The sequence below is a fragment of the Panthera uncia genome, chromosome D4 (genome assembly GCF_023721935.1).
Source record: "Panthera uncia isolate 11264 chromosome D4, Puncia_PCG_1.0, whole genome shotgun sequence".
Taxonomy (NCBI): domain Eukaryota; kingdom Metazoa; phylum Chordata; class Mammalia; order Carnivora; family Felidae; genus Panthera; species Panthera uncia.
The window spans coordinates 57044830-57062719 of NC_064807.1; the positions used below are offsets into that span (position 1 = coordinate 57044830).

Consider the following 17890-nt stretch of genomic DNA (forward strand, 5'->3'; position numbering starts at 1 on the left):
TAATGGGGATGATGACAATTGTAGGAAGCTCTACTGTTTACCAGGCATTTCGCAGACCTCTTTTCACTCACTCATTCACTCATTCACTCCTCTCTGGGCACCTGTTAGGACAGGCACTGGCTTGGGGCAGCAGTTTACAGACGCAAGGACAACCCTGGGCTAAGTACTCCAATTGTAATCACTCGAATGGGACTGCACTGTTCCTGCCACAGCTGAGAGAGCAGCGGGGGTGGCAGGATCTGGGGCCCTCCACCCAGCCCACCTGAGCAGTGCCAACCATAGCAGGCTGTGGTGTTCACACGAAGAGGTCTCTGTCTGCCTTTTGACTGACACATCAGCCTGGCCCTTAGAAAGCAGTCCTGGCACCCCAGGGGAAACCCCAATTGGCAACTGTATAAAGTGAGGAATCAGACGGAAAAACTGCTCTTTCATCTCAGCAAAACAGCCATGCCACCTTTTGGCTTACACACGACAGACAAATGGCAGCCACCAACACAGTGTAGTTCCGTGCAAAGAACATTCGTTTGGGAGTGAGGAGGTGGGCGTGTTAGTCAGTGGCTCTGTGTGACCTTGGCCAAATCACTTAGCGTCTCTGGGCCTCCAAGTGACCCCATTTGTATAATAAGGGGAGGATGTTTACCCTGCCTGCCTCCCAGGACACGGGCAGAAATGCAGAATGGTTAAGAAAAAGCTTTGCAAAACATAAAAAGCACGTGTTGCGGATTAAAATCCTCTGAGTGTTTATTACTGTGTAACATACCACCCAATTCCAAACGGGCTGAACCTCCCAGCCAGGCTCCAGTGAAAGAAGACAAGAGCCAGGCTTTCTGGGTGGATTTAAATGGGCCTCACATGCCACTAGGCTGTGCCTCTCCAGCCCCTCCTGAGCCTCGAGCTCTGTGGACTGAATGCCCACACTCCTGGCAAATCGCCACCTTCCCAAGATGACGAGGGTCTCTGCCTGCCTTGTCATGCACCCTCTGAAAACCACGACCACCACACACAACACTCTCTATAATCTGTCGCTCTGAGTGCACCCATCAAATTCTTCGGTAACCGAAAAAATAAAATAAAATAAGTGGATGAACAGCCCAGTTCAGAAATTCCCAGTCACACTGTTTTAGGGCTGAACTTGTTTCTTAAGAGGCAGTTCTAATTAGAGTGACATTTTGTCCACTGTGGTTCTTAGTTATGAAAATAATGAGCTATGAAATTCCAATTTATTGTTGACAACTTAAACGGCCAGGCACCAGAGCGGCGCATAACTTCCGAGTGCCACTCTACCTAGTGACAAATCTATTCTGGGCCTCCGGAGGCTGCCGGCTGTGCCTGGGAAGGTCCTTGTCCCCTTTGGTCTCCAGGGGAGATTTGGAGGGCTTCGGGGCACCAGAACATGAGGACCTGGCATCTGGACGTCCCCTCTAAGAAGGGCTCAGCATCTCGTCCTAAGAAGATTTCAGATAGCTAGCAAAATGTCGGCTCAGCAACGATGTCTCAGCAAACACAAAGGAAGGGCCTTCTTTTTTCTCTCCCTCAATGCAATGAAGAGGCTTCCCAAGAAGATAGCGAAGATCCACTTGGCTCTCGAAGCCTGACGCTGGGATAATCTCAAATATTTCCTTCCTCTCTCTTTTTCTCTTTCCTTCTTTCTTGTCTTCATTTCTCTATTTCTGTCTCTCTCTTTTAAATGGATGATTCTCTTTTCTCTGCATCTCCCTCTCCTGTATTTTTCTTCTTTTATTCTCACTTTCGTCCTCCTGCCTCAAACCACCGTCTAACAAGAGCACCGTGCTAATGTCCAGCCTTCCTCCTTGAACTCTGGCTGGGGCTCATTCGCTGCTAAGTGTTAAACAGGAGTGGAGCCCAGAGCCTCCCTGGCTGAGGCGACCCGAGGTAGGTAAGGGATAAGGAATTAACACAAGGATCAAGGTCCCCAAAGGGGACGCCAGACCCCTGGCCTTGAAACCTCTTCCTTTGGCCTCCAGCAAGGCTCCCCAAGGTTAGAAACTGTTATTCCTTCCATCTAAAAGAATTTCTTAAATTCCAGCAGATGAAAGGGAGAGAGCAAGCAAAAAGTCACAATATCACTGACATACTGCAAAATATTTATTTTCTCTTCAGGCATCTGTTCTCAAATCATAATGCAAGCTACAGGACCAAAGTTATTTTCTGACCCAGGAAGAAAAATCCTGAGACAGCTCTAAACAACTAAACTTGAGAACACCCGTGGCTGCCAGAGCAGACTTCGAACAACTTCACATGCCCTGAAACAAGCCTGTGGCTTTGGCTTTGCAGTATGGTAAGGTGCCAATGGTCTAAGAATCCTTGAGGCCTTTTCCCAGTCCGAGTACTGACTAGCTGGATAGACCTGGCTCAGGCACTTGGCCTCTGTAGATTTGTTTCCTTCTCAAAACAAGCTTCCCTGGACCATACTGAAGCTCTCCTGAGAAAACACACAGGAGTGCTCAAAGGCTGGGCTCTACAGCCCTCTGGGAGAATTGGCATTATTCGTATTTTGCTTGCTGCAAATCGACGGGTCAAGTGGCAACTTTCAAATGTCAGATTTGAGAGTTAGCGTTTGAGTTTTTTTCCCTCTCTAATATATGCTTAAGATGCCTGTCACTACAAAGGAAACAAAATGTGTAGAAGGAAAATACTACAGCCCAACATAATAAGGCTGGTGATAACCAAAAACTGAAAATGACAGCTGACTTTTAAAAATGGAATGTGCTTTTTGAAGACATTAAAATGAAACACTGAACTCTAATAACGTGATTTTATAACTTGTGGGTTTTCCACCCAGCCCTGCTCAGGCCCCAGACTCACCTAACATGTGTAGGGGAAATTCCCAAGAACCTCTTATTCTTGGGTTCTTTGGAATAATTCACCAGGCTTTCAGAAAACATGTCATTCCTGATTGAGTCACCTCATTCCACATGTCACTTGAAACAGGGGTTTCCCAGGACTACTTTGAATTGAATGGCTTGAGCTTTGCAAACTCTTGAGTATTATGCATGTGGGTGAAGTGCCACCATGATTTTCAATATGACACCCGCACGTTGGACAGCTACTGGGTCATGTTTTAGGTCGTTATTTGAAAAATCAAGGGAAGCCTGCAGCTTCTGCCTTTACCTGCCAAGAATTTTGCTGACACAACCATGGCTGACTCGAAGCTGCCTTGAGATGTCGCAGGGCCTGACACCTTGATGAGCAAGTTCCACTATCCTTTGGCGGACTACATCCGGGAGCGGCCGTCCATTCACAAAAACCCCCCCAAGCTGATTCACTCCTCCATGTCCTGAAACAGATCAAAAACAAAAGCAGAGAGAAAGGGTGGTTAGAACCAGTCACACGAGAGAAGAAGCGTGTTGTAAGCGCCCACAGCCCCTCTGATCGGAAATGGCCGCAGGCTGGAGATCTTGAGCCTGGAGTCTGATCATGCAGGCTTCATGAGCCCCTCAGATTGCTTTTTAAAATTAACCTTTGCCTTTGTCCATCTTCAGCCAGTCGGGCTATTGATAACAAGCATCCCCATCCTTCAATTTTTGTTGTAATTTGCCTTGTAATTTTTTGTTAACAATGGACTATGTGAAAGACCCCAATCTATACTGGAGACCTAACTTATTACATGCATGATGCTGAGGTCTAAGAAAGATCCTGGGGAGAAAATGTTTTAGAATACATCAAATCTAAAGAGATTTTTAAAAATATAACTATTTTCCTTTTAGCAAATATCTGTAAAAGTGAAAAGAACTACTCCAATAAACCTAGATCTCAGGGGGAAACATGGGTTTTGGGTTTTTTTAATCAGCAATCTGATTCAAAGGCTAAAGATTTTTTTTTTTTTTAATTTAAATAGTGTCTGCAGAGTACTGAAACAAAACCCAACCACTGCCTTGATAAAAATCTTTTCTTTAACAAGATGGGGCTCATCCCTCAGTAAAGGCAAAAAATAAACAAACAAAAAAGGTGAGGTTGACATGCAGACTGTACCCTCTCAGAGCACACAAAAGAAATGGGTCAGAGGATCACATTCCACTCTACCACATCAGGATTTGTTATAAAAGAGTTTCCTTGGAATTGCTGAAGTGTTTTGCAAATGACAAGCAGCTTTAAGTTGGTTCAGGGGAAATAAAGAAGCTGGAGAAGGCTTCCGAGTCCCAGGTTTTACAAGGGCTCTGAGATGGATTTTAAGTAAAAGGAGTCCAGGAAAGTGTCTCCTCCACCCAATAAGCTCCCTCCTCTTACACCAAAGTCCATCTGGAGGGAAACAGGAATCCAAGTAAATGAATAGCAAAACCAGTAAACACAGAGTGATCCAGTATAGCACCACTGTATATAACATCCAGTATGTAACATCATTGACCTTGTGGCTGTTAATCAGCCACTAACTGACATCACTAAGGACAGCCAAAAGCCAAAAGCCAAGTCCAAGCATTTATCAATGCTGCTGGCAGCTCAGAGGCCAATGATGGGGAAATCTCTATCTAAACCGGGACTTGCCTGGGACTAGACTGTACCAGGGAAGCTAGGGCATCTCAGATGTCACCCATGCATGCACACACACACACACACACACACACACTCTCTCTCTCTCTCTCTCTCTCTCTGTCTCCAGCTCTAAAACATAAAATAGCCACCTCATTTCAGCAATCCCCCACCAAGCACTCAATTACTATCTAAGTTCATGAACGACATCTGAAATAAAAGGGGGGGACACTCATAACATAACCTATTTCCTAAAAACTGCCAAAGCTATTCACTGAAGTTTCCCATGAGGGTCCTAATTGAATATTTCCCAAATTTCCAAGCTCAGACTGATTTCAAGAAAAAACATAATTTTATAGGTAATGACAGTACCTAATTCTAATTCCTAGCTGAATTTCTCTCTCATTTTTGAAACGAGCTTTCATTGGTTTTGATTGTTCTAAAACACCCCAAACGTAAGAAAAAGGAAAACCATCCCCAACAGGATTTTGCAGTTAGAAAGAAAACTGCGTAGTTCACCCAAAACAGAAAGACTGCGGCCACCCCTGGTTGAGGGCCTTAAGAAGGCTTTGTTCTGGGGTTGGGAGCATCTAATAAAAAAGGATTGTACAGATCTTTAAAGAACAGGCTGGCCTGAAGAAGAAAGTAAATTCAAAATTGGTACAAGCCCATCTGAGAGGACAAGAAGGAAGCCAAAAGCATCCAGCACTTTTGAGATAACCTATAGCCCAGGCATTGTGACCCATTTGCAATCGCTTGTTCCCTATACCACTGGCAATGTAAAATTTCTGCCCAAAACAGAGTGGCAACCTTCAAGAGGACTTAACTTCCAAGAGCAGTCCTGCAGGACATTTGTGAGCTTCGGGGGCCGTTTGCACCAGGGAAAAACCCCCAGGGTCGGACACTCTAGGTGGCAGCAAGGCCCCAAACTCTCTACTTTTGACCACAAAGACAAGGCTACCAATGTTCTTCCAGAGTCCGATCCAATAACCACAGCTGACCTCAGACTCAGGATGACCTTGGAGCCCCCAATCTCCCTCAACTTTCTGGGAAGACTCCCAAACTCACTTAGGTGGGCCCTTTCTGCCTAAGTCACAGTCCTATCCAACAGAGAGCATTTCAAGGGTGGTAGGGAGGTAATTTACCTGCTCAGAGAAGACAGTGTCTCCCATTTACCCTGAGATTAGAAAGAAGTAAAACCAGAGGCCTGAAAGAGGGAGGCAGGATGGGGAAAGAAGAGAGGAAAAGGGAGGGGAAGGATGCAATGCATAGGAACTAAATGACACAGACAGAAAGGACAGAGAGCCCAGAAGGGAAGCCTCAGGTTAGAAAGGCAGAGGAAGAGAAAAAGGAATGGATCAGCTAGTACAGGCAAGGAAAAGAAAGGTGAGTGTGGTGTACATGGGAGGCAAGAAGACCAGAAGAGAAAATGGAGGAAGTCCAGTAAAGGGGTATCTGGAAGACAGGGGACTTCTTTGGAGAAGAATCTTTGTTTTCTGGGACCCCGGCTCCGGCCCTGCATCTCCTCAGAGGACCCAAGTCCCAGCCTCTACTTCCTATGGACCTTAGCTGGGTGAGGGTTCACCTCCTGAGCGGTGCATGTTCTCAGCTACACTTCTCAAGGCCAAGTAGAAATTTCAGAGAGCCTGGCACAGAGACAGATGCAAACAAATCAAGGCAAAGACCAGGAAACAGACACACAGATACTGACCCCACAGGGAAGACTATTCAGGGTTTGGAGGAAGGTGAGGGGAGAAGGGTTGAAGATACCCTGAGGCCTCTGTGGCTCTGGTCTGGAAGGGCTGGCCTCCACAGATGCTCCTTAGGCCCTGATAAGGACATACTACCCACCAGGGACCCTATCCAAATCGTGAAGACCATGGCTGGGTAAAGAGTCCTGAGGAGAGGGTCTCTGCTGACTCAGAGGGAAGACTGAACTCCAGAACCCCACAGGGTTATTGAAATTCCTCCTAGTGGCACCAGAGAGGATAAATGAAGGGGCACACAGACATGCAAACAGGGACACAAGGAAAGACGAGGGATGAAATTTCCTTAATGGGTTCTAACCGACAGACAGGCGCTGACACAGATGGACAGTCCGATCATGAGTACAGGTATAGTGAAACCAGACAGAGAGAGTGTCTTGCACATGTGTGTACTCACTCAGGCCACTGCCCTCTCTCTGGAATCTTGAGTCCCTCCCTCTCCCCTTCCATGAATCCAGGATACCCAAGAATCAGCTCCAGCTCTGCCCATGTAAACTTCCTGTCAGTCCTTTTGTCTGTCTGGCTTCAATTATCATACTCTGTAAAATGGGTGTAGCAGAGGGTTTAGATGACACTTAGGTAGGAGATTGCCCATGGAAGTGCTTTATAACTGGAAACCCTACCTGGGGGAAGGAGACATCTATGCAGGGATGGTGGGAGGCCATTGTGCTGATGAAAAGGATGAGTCTAGAATAGGGAGTAGGGGCAAGAGAACACAGAAGCCAATTTCCCAGCAGTGCCTTGCCCTCCCCCAATACCACCTCCCCACAGATGATGTCCTGCTCCACGGGGAATGGGGGAGATGGGGGAAGCAGGGGGAGAAGCTGACCCCCCTCAATAGCCAACAAATTGGGGGCCAGGGTGGGCCTACAGTGTACAAGCAAATAGCTTTAGGCGTCAGAACCAAGGCACTTCCAGAGAAGCCAGCTCTGAAAGCTAGGCTGGCTGGGGCCCAGCCCCCCACCACGCAGCCGGGATGATTGAAAATGGGAGGAGGGAGCACTTCTCGAGGAGGGGGCAGATGAAGGCAGGGACAAGGAGGGACAGAGACACTGGCATTTTCGGTTGGCTAACCAGCACCTGGAAGGAGCTGCCTTCTCCACCCTCATGCATAAGCCAGGAGACCACTGGTTCTGATGCTATCTCCCCAAGGGCCGGCACGACTTCTGGGGCTCCTGGCTCTCCGCAGGAGGCAGCGAGACTCTGTAAATTGTGGCTGGCGAGGAGAGGAGTGCAGGGGTCAACCCTCTCCATTTTGTCCCCCAATCGCCCCTTAGCTGAGCTAAAGGCTTGTCCACCTCTCAGAGTATTGACCCCAACTCATTTGTTCTCTCGCTCGCTCTGCGAGAACAGATCCTCCCCAGAGCATGGCTCAAGTCTGCCCCAGAGAGGGCTGCCAGGGACGCTGGGGTCACCATGGACTGGAAACCGTTTTGGCACAGGCCCCAAATGGTGAAGAATCGTTTGGGGTAGGACCAGCGCAAACTGCTTCTGTTCGCAAATCTCCTCGCTGCTTTGGCGGATTACCTTGCACTCGGGAAATTGACACAAAGAGAAACTGACCTGCCCGCAACCAGCCCCTGCCGGTTATATCAGCATTTCCCTGCTTACCAGGCCACTCGGCCCTCCAGGGCAGAAACCAACAAATCCGCCTCGGAAGCTTGCCTTCTCTCCAGCCGGGTCTGTGCTGCCTTTGTTAAATAGGGGACTCACGGCTGAGTAAGCAGGATCCTGGGCTGTCTGAAGGAAACCTGGCTTGGGTAAGCTCCCAGTCCGGGAGCAACTCCCTGACCTGCTGCCCGTGGGGACTCAAGCAGGCTACCCTGCTAGATGCCGCCAAAGCCTGGCGCCTTGCTCCGGCCCAGCTCTGCAGTGAGCAGAAGGGAAACGCGATTCGTTCCACTTGGAATTTCCTTGAAATCTCTGAATCTAATCCGGCGTTAACTCACCATGAGAGAAGCGCTCATCTCACAGGAAGCTGTGCTAAAGGGTGAACTGGCAGATCCCGAAGGGTCAGGCAGCTGGGTCAGCCTCGCCTGTGCCCAGAATGACCCTTCCCGTCTCCTACAGAAGCCACGGTTGGGGGGGGGGGGTGGCCGTTTAGACTTAACTGACCTCTGGGTTTTTTTTTAAGGGGTGAAGCCATCATGAGGCAAGTGTCCTGAAGAGAAGGACTTGATAGTGTCTTTAAGGGTCTCTGTATGAATCGGCAGCTTCTAAGCTCGCATGAGGGAACGCCACTTTGTTGATTTTTCAGATCCCACTCCTCAACTCCAGGGCGCCTTTAGAGCTCTGGACTTGGTGTCCTTGCTTACTTCTCAGCCTTTTCTTCCACACATACAAGTACACAGGTGCTGGTCAGGGCCCCAATTTCCCTCCAAGCCTCAGTCCCTTTTGATGCCCCACGGCTGTAAAAGGCACCACCCCAGGTTGGGGTGTGGGGCACTGTCTGAGACTTAGACTGACCTCTCCTACAACTTCGTGCCCTCCAACTAGCCAGGCCTGGAGCCCTCTTCAGGTCCTAGCCAGGATTCTCCCAACACGCGGGGATGTTGCTGCCCGGAGCCCTTGGAGAGGCTGCAACTCGCTGCCTACACTACGCGTTGCTGGAGGCGGGATTCCCGGTACCAGGTGCTCTGGCCGAGCTCTGGGTCGGACAACCAGGCGCGTCGTTCCACATGCCCTGCCTGGGAGCACTGCACTTTGCCAACTTGACTGCGCTGCTACGGAAGTCCTGAGTCCTCCTGGCCCTGGTACCTGCCCCGCGGTCCGGCACACCCAACCCCGTCCCGGCCGCCGGAGAGTGAGAGAAGCGAGCTCGCCGCCTACTTACTATGCATGGATGCAAACGGGTCGTGCTTACAGTGTATTTCCATCGGGGCGCTCCAGACTGCAGGCCGGCCCACGCCGCCGCCTCCCGGCGCCAAGGGGCTGCCCAGCGCGGCTAGGGAGCCGAGCCGCCAGGCCGGGTTCTGTGCGATCTGGGTTCGGAAAACGCTGCTGGAGCTGCCGGGCCTCTCTCAGAGCCTCTCCGCTGGAGATCGCCGAGAGCTGCGCCTAGAGGCGGGAAACGGTGCTAGTGCCGTCCGGCTGGGAGCGGGGCGCCCAAGTCCTGGTGGCTTCCCTCTCGGGCTGGCTCAGGCAGTGGCTGCGGACTCAGGCCGAAGTAGCTGCGGCCAAGCAGCCGGCAGCTTCGGGGGCATAGCGTAGGGGCCCGTCTCCGGGACGGCAAAGAGCCCCCGGCCTCCGGTAGGAGCGGCTTTTGAGGAGGCCTTCGGGACACACGGCCCTTGGCTTCACTCAGGGGGCAGCGAGGCCCGCGGACTGACAGGCTGGTTCCGCGGCCTCGCTGCCTCTGGAGTCTCTCCTCGACCCTTCGGTCTCCACCGGATCCTTTCTCTGCTTCTCTGAATCTCTGGGGCTTGGAGTTGCAGCCCCAGCCTCTCTCTACTCGGCTCTCCGACGTCTCGGACGAAGTTGCAAAGAACTTCCTCTCTGGCGGCGCTGGGGCCCCGGCGGGTTCGGAGACGCTTCCGTCACTGACGTTGGGGCCGTGACTCCTCAGTCCCCAGGAGCTTGCAGCTCTCACACCCCCGGAGCTTCTGCCTTCAAAGTTCCCCCGGCCCCCGATGCTCCCCCATCGCTGGGACCAGGAATGGGGACAACAGCGACAGTAGCCTCCTCGCCTGAGTATCTGCCTCACGCCCACCAACTCTTCGAGCCCCGCTGCCCTCTCTCAGGGGTCTGGTTCCACTGTTTTCCAGTTGCCTCTTCCGGGACGGCCGCCGCGCCTGCCCCTGGCGTGAAGCGAGGGACCGAGAGAGCGGAAGGTCCTCTCCACCAAGGCCGCTGGGACTGCCGGTGCTGAGATGGAGCCGCTGTCGGCTTTGACTGCCCGCGCTGTCGCCGCCGCCGCCGCCGGCGCTAGCCCTCCGCCTGCTCGGCGCGCACAGTGCGCCACCGCGCCGCCCCGGAGCCGCTTTCAGGACCCGCTGCGTGTGGACAGCGCCGCCCGGGGCTCAGCCTCCCTCCGGGCGGGGGCGAGGCGGGGGCTGACCTGCCAATCACGCTTCATCAAGCCAATCAGAGCTGTGGCAGCCGGCCCTGGCCCGAGACAGCGTCCCATTGGCTAAGCAACCGGCGGGCTCCGCCTGATTAGCGGACACCTGGGCAATAGGAGAGAATGGGGGGGCGGGGCCCAGGCGGCGGCGCCACGTTCATTGACAAACGCGCGGGGCGAAGGCCTAGCGGAGCGCGGATGGGGGGAGGGGTAAGGGGATCTACACAGGGCCTGGAGAGTCCCGCCGAAGATCCCGCGGGAGCCTGACCTCCCCGCCGCAGTGCTGGGAACTTGGAATGCCCTAAGAGATTGGGGCGGCCAAAGTGGGGATGGGGAGGTGAACGGGGAGGGTGGAGGAATAGTCTCCTGAAAATCTACACACGGATATTAGAGGAAAAATCGGAGCGCAGTAAAAGATCCGGTTTTCAATCTAAGCACCACCAGATTCGCAATAGACTCGCAGTGTGAGCACATCTACCCGGTTCTGAGCTCAGTTTCTTCATCTGTAAAATGGGTAGAGTTGGCTTACCTAGTTTTTAATGGAACTCCTTCCAGAGGAAACATTTCACAATTTTAAACATTTCAAGAGCCTACTAAGCCGCTGCCGCCGCCACCTCGTCCACCTCCCTCCCTCATTTTACCCCCAGGACACCCCAATTCTGAGCTAACAGAAATGCAGAGACGTTGAGAGGAAAGAAATCTCACACCCCTTTAAAGTTAGTAATCAGGGTGCTCCTGGGAGAGGAGACTAATTGAGGCTTTGGACCAGGTTGTCCAAGCACTGAGCCCTGAGCCTCTGTTTCCAGCTTCAGACCAGGAACTGCCAGATGCTTTGGGGGCTAGTGATGCGCAGCTGAAGGATTCTGTTTCCAGGAGTAATACTGCATCTGACGCAAGACTTCTTGGGAACTGAATGAAGCCAGTCCTGTTAGTCCAGTGCTAATGAGGCTGGACTTCAGGCTAATGCCTGAAGCAGGCAGGTGGGCAGGCGAGTTCTATCTGCAAGGGCTGCTCCAAGACAGGCGTGCTACACCAGGCTGCTGTAGAGAAAACTCCTCCTTCCCTTTTCCGGGAAATTTCTTGTTGCTTTTAAGACAAAATGCGTGCATTTCTAACAGACTCTCCTGGTCCAGAAGACAACAAGCAAAGGAATGGACTTTGAAAAGGAAGCATGTGACAGACATTCTACACCCAGGAGGCACTGGCAAATACACTGAAGATTCCAGCCCCAGCAGCTCATGGAAGTGGTCCCCAAACCCACCATTTGTAATTCACAAGTAATGATCCTCTGATATTAAACATAAAAAGGGGCTCTGAGATAACTTCTTCAGACCTAGGCTTGTAAGGAAGACAGAGCACAGATTGATTGCTCCTGAGAGGAATCCTGGTTCATTCTCTGCCTCAGTCTCCCTTCTCTCTACCTCTGCGCCACTTCCCTACACTGAGTTAGCCTTCGGTCTCACCTTCTGTTACTGTCCCAGACACAGCTGCCCCTAACCGGTAGATAAGTTTCCGGTGCTGACACCATCCCCACCCCCTCCAGGGCACAGCTGCGCAAAACGGCCCCAAGCGGCCTCTTGGGGCCCAGAAGGCTGCGGTGTGCATTGGGGTGGAGTGGCTGCGTTGTCTCTCCTTTGTCTGGGACCGTGCAGGTCCCGATCCTCACCACCTCCCCACCATCCCTCTCCCACCCCCTCAAACCTGACCCCGTCTTGAAGCAGAAACCCCCATCTCTGCAAAAGCAGAGGAGCTACTCATCCTGGTTCCCATGTTCTTTCCACCCGGTGGCGCGAGGTGCATAAAAACTGACTAAAATTTGAAGTGGTGGCTCAGCGTTCCCACCGGAGAGGCGGGAGTGTGGGGACACCCTGAGGGACACCTCCAGCCACACTCGTTGAGTCCGGGCCTAGAACCACAACTTCTAAAGTCTTAGAGCCAAAAGGGCCCTGAGGCGTTGCTTTCCCCATTTTTCAGATGCATAACCTGAGGCCGAGGAGGGACTTGTCCAAGGTCATGTAGAAAGTCTAAGGTAGAGGAAAGGCTGTGGGCTGGGAACCTCTCTCAGAAGAGAGCCACTCTTGGGATGGCAGGGAGTTTGGGGGAGAGGTGAGGGTGTGGATGCTGCCAACTCAAAGAACCCAGTTAGGATATGCCGGCACAAACCAGTTTTCTTCCCAATACCTGTGCAGCTTGGACAGAATCTTGGAAGTACTGCCGGAGAGGGATGGAACCACAGATATTAACTGAGCAGGAATAGCTTGGACTCCCACTTCACACAGAGGCGTGCTGCTTCAGGACAGGCTTTAGCTGGGCTGCCTAATTTGTTGGGCGACAGGTGCCCATGACAGAGGAAGTTTCCCTCTGGGTGGGGGTTATTCACCATCTCCAAGGCAGCCGTCTTCTGGGAACTTCTAACGCCAAGAGGCACCACCAGACCTAACATCCTGGCCACCTAGCCCAGCCTTACAGGCCACCAAACGATGGCCCTGACAAGTTATAGAACTAGTTCAAGATTACACAGCAATTCCATGAAGGAGCCGGGCTTCGGCGCCACAGTCGTGCCTCCGAGGGCTCATGAGCCCACGAGTCTGAGTGAGACTAGTAGAGAGACAAGCAATGAGAGATGGAAAGGACTAGCAGGGAGTTGGTCTCAACGATGGCACTGAATGAGGTCGGGACTTGCTGTGTCCAACAGTCACGGGGTTACGATCCCCAACGGTACAACTTTGAGCAGAGCCGGCAGGCCCTGTGCTAAGCACTGGAGGCAGGAGACTGGGAAAGGAAACCATCCGGGAAGGAACTCAATTTATGGAAGTCGAATCGCCTTTGAAAATTCTGCTGTTGAAAAAAAAAGCCCATTGAGAATGTATGAGAGGCCAAAATACCTCCAGAGGAGCGTCCACCTCGAGATTCAGCCAGCAACCTGCCCTCACTCAGAACATACTCTCCCTTCCTCCTCTTTCTCTCTGCCCAGTCAGCCCCACCCGCCACGCAGGAGTTGGGACGTAGGAGTCCGGGCTTGGGACTGCTAAAGGGCTCTAGGGGCTTGAAATCTACTCCTCCAGCCCATCTCCCTTCTCTTGTTTGAGGTGAAGGGAGGCCTACAGGGCTCAGATTAGTTGCTCAGTCTGAGGGCGTCAAAGATGCTGCTGCTATCGCTGTCTTAACTCACTAGGTCCTCTCTCTCGAACCCTTATTTTATTTTATTTTTTATTTTTTAGTAATCTCTATACCCAGCATGGGGCTCCAACTCATGACCCTGAGATCAAGACTCCAGAGATCAAGAGACACATGCTCTTCCAACAGAGGCAGCCAGCTCCCTCCCACCTCCACCCTCACCCCCACCTACCCTGGGTCTAATCCTCACTTTTAAAGTATCAAAGAGAGAAAGCAACTGACCCGGGTTACACAGCTAGTGGTGGCAGAGTGAATTCCTGTGTGATTCCTGCACTGGATCAGGGTCTTTCTGTAGGAATCACTTAAGTATGTGAAAAATAGAATTTAACAAAATTTTTCAAGAACCACGTAAACTGCCTTTGTCAGGGTTTGTTATCATTACCAGTGCACCCTGAAGGCCAGGGGTTCTGGAACTACCTTCCTCTCTCCCAAAGTCTTCAGGCTACAGGCCCCTTCTCTTAGGGCTCAGCTTCCCTATGTGTCTAATGGAGAGACCCCTGAGATGAGGCCTCCCAAAGTTGTGAAAGATGAAGATCCATGGCTAGGGAGTATTATTATCATTCCACCACGTTCATCCCAGAGCTAGGGTGCTAGATGCCAATGCCCAGACAGTGCTCAGCCTCTCCTGGCCTTCCTGGCCTTGGACTCCTTAAGCTAGCTTGGCCAAGAATAGTTTTTCTCCACGGGGGCCTTTGGAGGGTGGGGCTCCATCTCCTCTCCCAGCAAGAATGAGAGGTCTAATGGCAGAGAAGTCACCTGTCAGTCCTACTCCTTGTAGTACTTCTTGTAGTACCTACTCCTGTACTTCTTGCTGTATGATGTCAGACAAGTCCCTGCCCCTCTCTTGCCGTCAGTTTTTCCTTTTTGGTACCACAATGATCAGAGGCTAGACAGGAGGGTCCTTAAGTGGCTCCCTGCTCAAGGCTGACCTCACCTGATCTTGGAATTGGAGCAAAAAGGGCATATACTCCTTCCCCATTGTACAGATGGGGAAACTGAAGTCAAGAGAGGGAATGGAATACAGTTGGAAGGAAGGAAAAGGAGGTCAAGTGGCCCATAAAAGGCTTCGAAGTTGACAAATGGGAGAAGCCCACACAAATCCCTTAGAACCAGACCTAGATGCCCCAAGCCTGGCCAGCTTCTCAGCTGTCTCCTCTCCCCCCAGTTGGGGCGCAGGCTGGTGCAGACAGGCGGAAGTGTAGTGTCACCTGAGATGTCCACCCTTGCCAGAGGAGGCGGCCCTTACCCCAGCCCAAAGGAGAAGATGGGGCGTGGCTCTCCAGATTTTAAAACTCGGGCCAGACTAGGGCCCCCCAGCCCCACCCAGGTCCGCCTCACTGAGGAATGAAATGCTTTATTGATTAAACGATTATTCAGGCGATTGAACTAATCAAAGAGCCCATCGACCGCCCTGAATTACATTCTGGGTAGACAGCTCGTAGGGAGAGGCTGCCTTGCCAGCCACCCAGACCCTCCCTCGGAGCCTCACATGCCTCTGACCCGTTCCCGACATACACACAACACCTAGTCCTCATTCCGACGCAGGCGACTCTCTGAGTCCTACCCTCCGAGGGACCCCAGTGGGGAAGGAGGAAGGGGATGGAGCAGAGGGGGTTTCCGATTCCTTTCCCTTCCTGATGCACCTTAACCTTGGGGAGTCCGCTTTAATTCCCCACCTCTTAGATTTCTGTCCTCATTTCTCCTGTTACAATTTTGGAAACCTATGTATGTGCAGGGAGTTGTCTGGGTTTAGAGTTAAAGTCCACCTCTCTCTCTCTCTCTCTCTCTGTCTCTCTCTCTCTCTCTGTCTCTCTCTCTCTCTCTGTCTCTCTCTCTCTCTCTCTGCTTTTTGACCAGTATTTAAGGCTGAGATGGAGGTACGGCCTCAAAGATCCACGAGGATAATGGAAGTGGAATTCTTGCCCGCAGGGCCAGGAGTGTGTTTGGGTGGGGGGGTTAGTACACTTAGCCTAATGCGTAAAAGAGGCTCCTATGCCCAGATTTAACCTCAGGGCAAACTGAGGCCTCCTGCTGCCTGCCACTTCCTCTTAGATATAAACACACTCTGCTACCACTGCCTGGGCCTGTGGGTGGCACACCAAGCTCTGTGCCAGGAAGGCCCGTGTTTATACAGGCACCAGAGTTGGATGCCCAGGTTAGGCATACATGTCCACCCACTGTGCTCTCCTCCACTGGAGCAGCACCCACAAGATAAAACCCGTGCACACAGCGTGCGCGCAAGAGCACACACACACACACACACCATGGTCAAAGGCTTGTCTAGGAAAAAGTGAAGGCAGGCTGGAGGTCCCTAGAAATGTCACAACTAGCCTGTAGGTTGCCTGCTGTCACCCGCCAAGGTTATGCCTGCCACAGGAGACACTTTCATACAAATGGTAGACTCAACAGAGCCCACAGAGTGAAGCAGTGCACCCCACACACCCAGGGACGGCCCTCCCTGAAATCACGCCTCCATTCCGGGTTCTTCCAACATTATGTGACCACAGCCTGACCATCCGCAGGCTTAGCACAACAGAACCCCACTGCCCTAGATCCATCTCTGTGCCTCCAGGCAGGCATTCTTGTGTACATTGGCATGTACACAGTGAACAGCTGTTGGCATCCAAAAATGGAGGAGTCAGCGTAACCACCTCATTCTCACTGCCAAAGGCACTTGGGATACGACAGGTAAACACAAGCCCTTAAAGGAGTAGATGTACACTGAGACACTTCTCCAAATTACATACACTCGGCTCACAGACACACATTTTGGATATGCAGAGTACAGTACCCAGAAATATCAACTCATAAACATGACTAACACCCATTAATATAAGGATACGCATACACACAGGCACATAAATTCTTAGGCACACAGACATTTTGAAAATACACATACAGGGACACACAAACTCACTGTCACTCACGCACACTCTGAGCCCCTATGTAAACACACGGACTCAAATGAACTTTCAGACCCCCAGATAGACATACAGTAACAGAGAAAAACACAAACTCACAGATACTTGGACGGATGCAGAAGTGTGTGAACAAATTGGTGAAAAGACATAAAAAACGCGCCGCAGACAGACACGCAGTCAATCCCTGAGAAAATGCGGCTCACTCCCTCCCCCAGGGCCGACGTGCGTGAGGACCAGAGCCGGCTGGGTCCTGGAGTTAGCATGCCTGAAGCCCGGATCGCAGTCCTACCTGTCCTGCCGGTCCGAGGAGTCGGGTAATTTTTCTCTAAATCCATTTTGATTTTCCAGAACTTGATGAAGTGGACAGGTGGAAAAAGTTTCCACTTTTTGTGTGTGCTTCTTTTTCTTTCTTTTTTCTTTTTTTCTTTCTTTTCTTTTCCTTTTTTCCCCTTTCTTTTTCTTTTTTCTTTCTCTTTTCTTTTTCTTTCTTTCTTTCTTTCTTTTTTTTTTTTTTTCTGGTGCCAGGGGCCGCTCACAGGTCGGAATAATTCAAGCCTTCCGCTCCCCCGCCGAGCTGGGGTAGCTGATCACTGAGCTGAAACTAAACGTTTTAGGTGGAAAAAAAGCGTCCGAAGGCACCGTGAAATGATTAAGGAACTAAAGAGCTTCTCGCCATGTGAGATCATGTCCTGTTCTCGCCAACATCACAAGATGTCCCCAGACACGCCGCGCCCCCAGCGTGCCGCCCCGCACTGCCGGCCCCGAACAGGGAAAGGGTGTCCGCGCTGTGCCACCGGGCCTGCTCAGCTGGCCAGACGGGGCGGGCCGGGCCGAGCCGGGCCGGAGCAGTGCGGGAGGCCGGGAGAGCAGCAGTGCGGCTGCCGCGCCGCCCTGGACTTTTATAGGGGGTTGGGGGGAGGGAAGGAAGGGTTCAAACGGAGCCGGGCGCTAGCCCGCGCGCCCACGAGAAGGTGCGGACCGAAGGCAAGCCGGGAAGCCCTGGCCTCGTGGCCGCACGTTCTACAAACCCCTGCGTCTCGATGTCTCGATGTCGAGGCCCTGTGCGGGTGACTCCTCTAGGTGTGAGCCCCGCCGCGTAGGCCGGTGCAGGCCGGGTTTTTGTTTTTTAAAAAATAACCACCTCGCCAAGCAGGTGTTTTTGAAGGGGGTGCAAAGGCAAGCAGCGTCGCCAGGCGTAGAGGGGGGCGTTCCAGTTTCCTCAGATTCACCCCTAGGGCGGCGCCAGCCCCCAGAAATCCTACCCCCACCCCAATTTGCAGCTCTAATAACATTGCCGGGTCCTTGACTTTAGGGTAGTGCCAGAACCCTAAAGCCCCCAGGTCCCCACTCAGCCTCCTGGTCCCAGAGCTCCCTCCCAAACCATGTCCCATTCTGGCCCGGAGCTTATAGAGGTTATAAGATGGAGATAAAATCCGGGCCTCGGCTTTGGAGCGCCCGAGCTGAGCAGAACCATCTCA

The 17890-nt window shown here is 52.0% G+C and overlaps 1 protein-coding gene across 1 annotated transcript in view; it reads right to left on the reverse strand.

The window, feature by feature from the left end:
- The window catches only part of PAX5 (paired box 5), a 191577-nt gene extending 173904 nt beyond the window's left edge, over positions 1 to 17673 (reverse strand). The window contains exons 1-2 of the mRNA XM_049626509.1: positions 16702 to 17673; positions 3133 to 3298 (exon numbers count right to left, since the gene is read on the reverse strand). Coding sequence (XP_049482466.1) covers positions 3133 to 3298; positions 16702 to 16747 — 212 coding nt within the window. The 5' untranslated portion in view covers positions 16748 to 17673. The remainder of the gene's footprint in view (positions 1 to 3132; positions 3299 to 16701) is intronic.
- Positions 17674 to 17890: the final 217 nt, after the last annotated feature.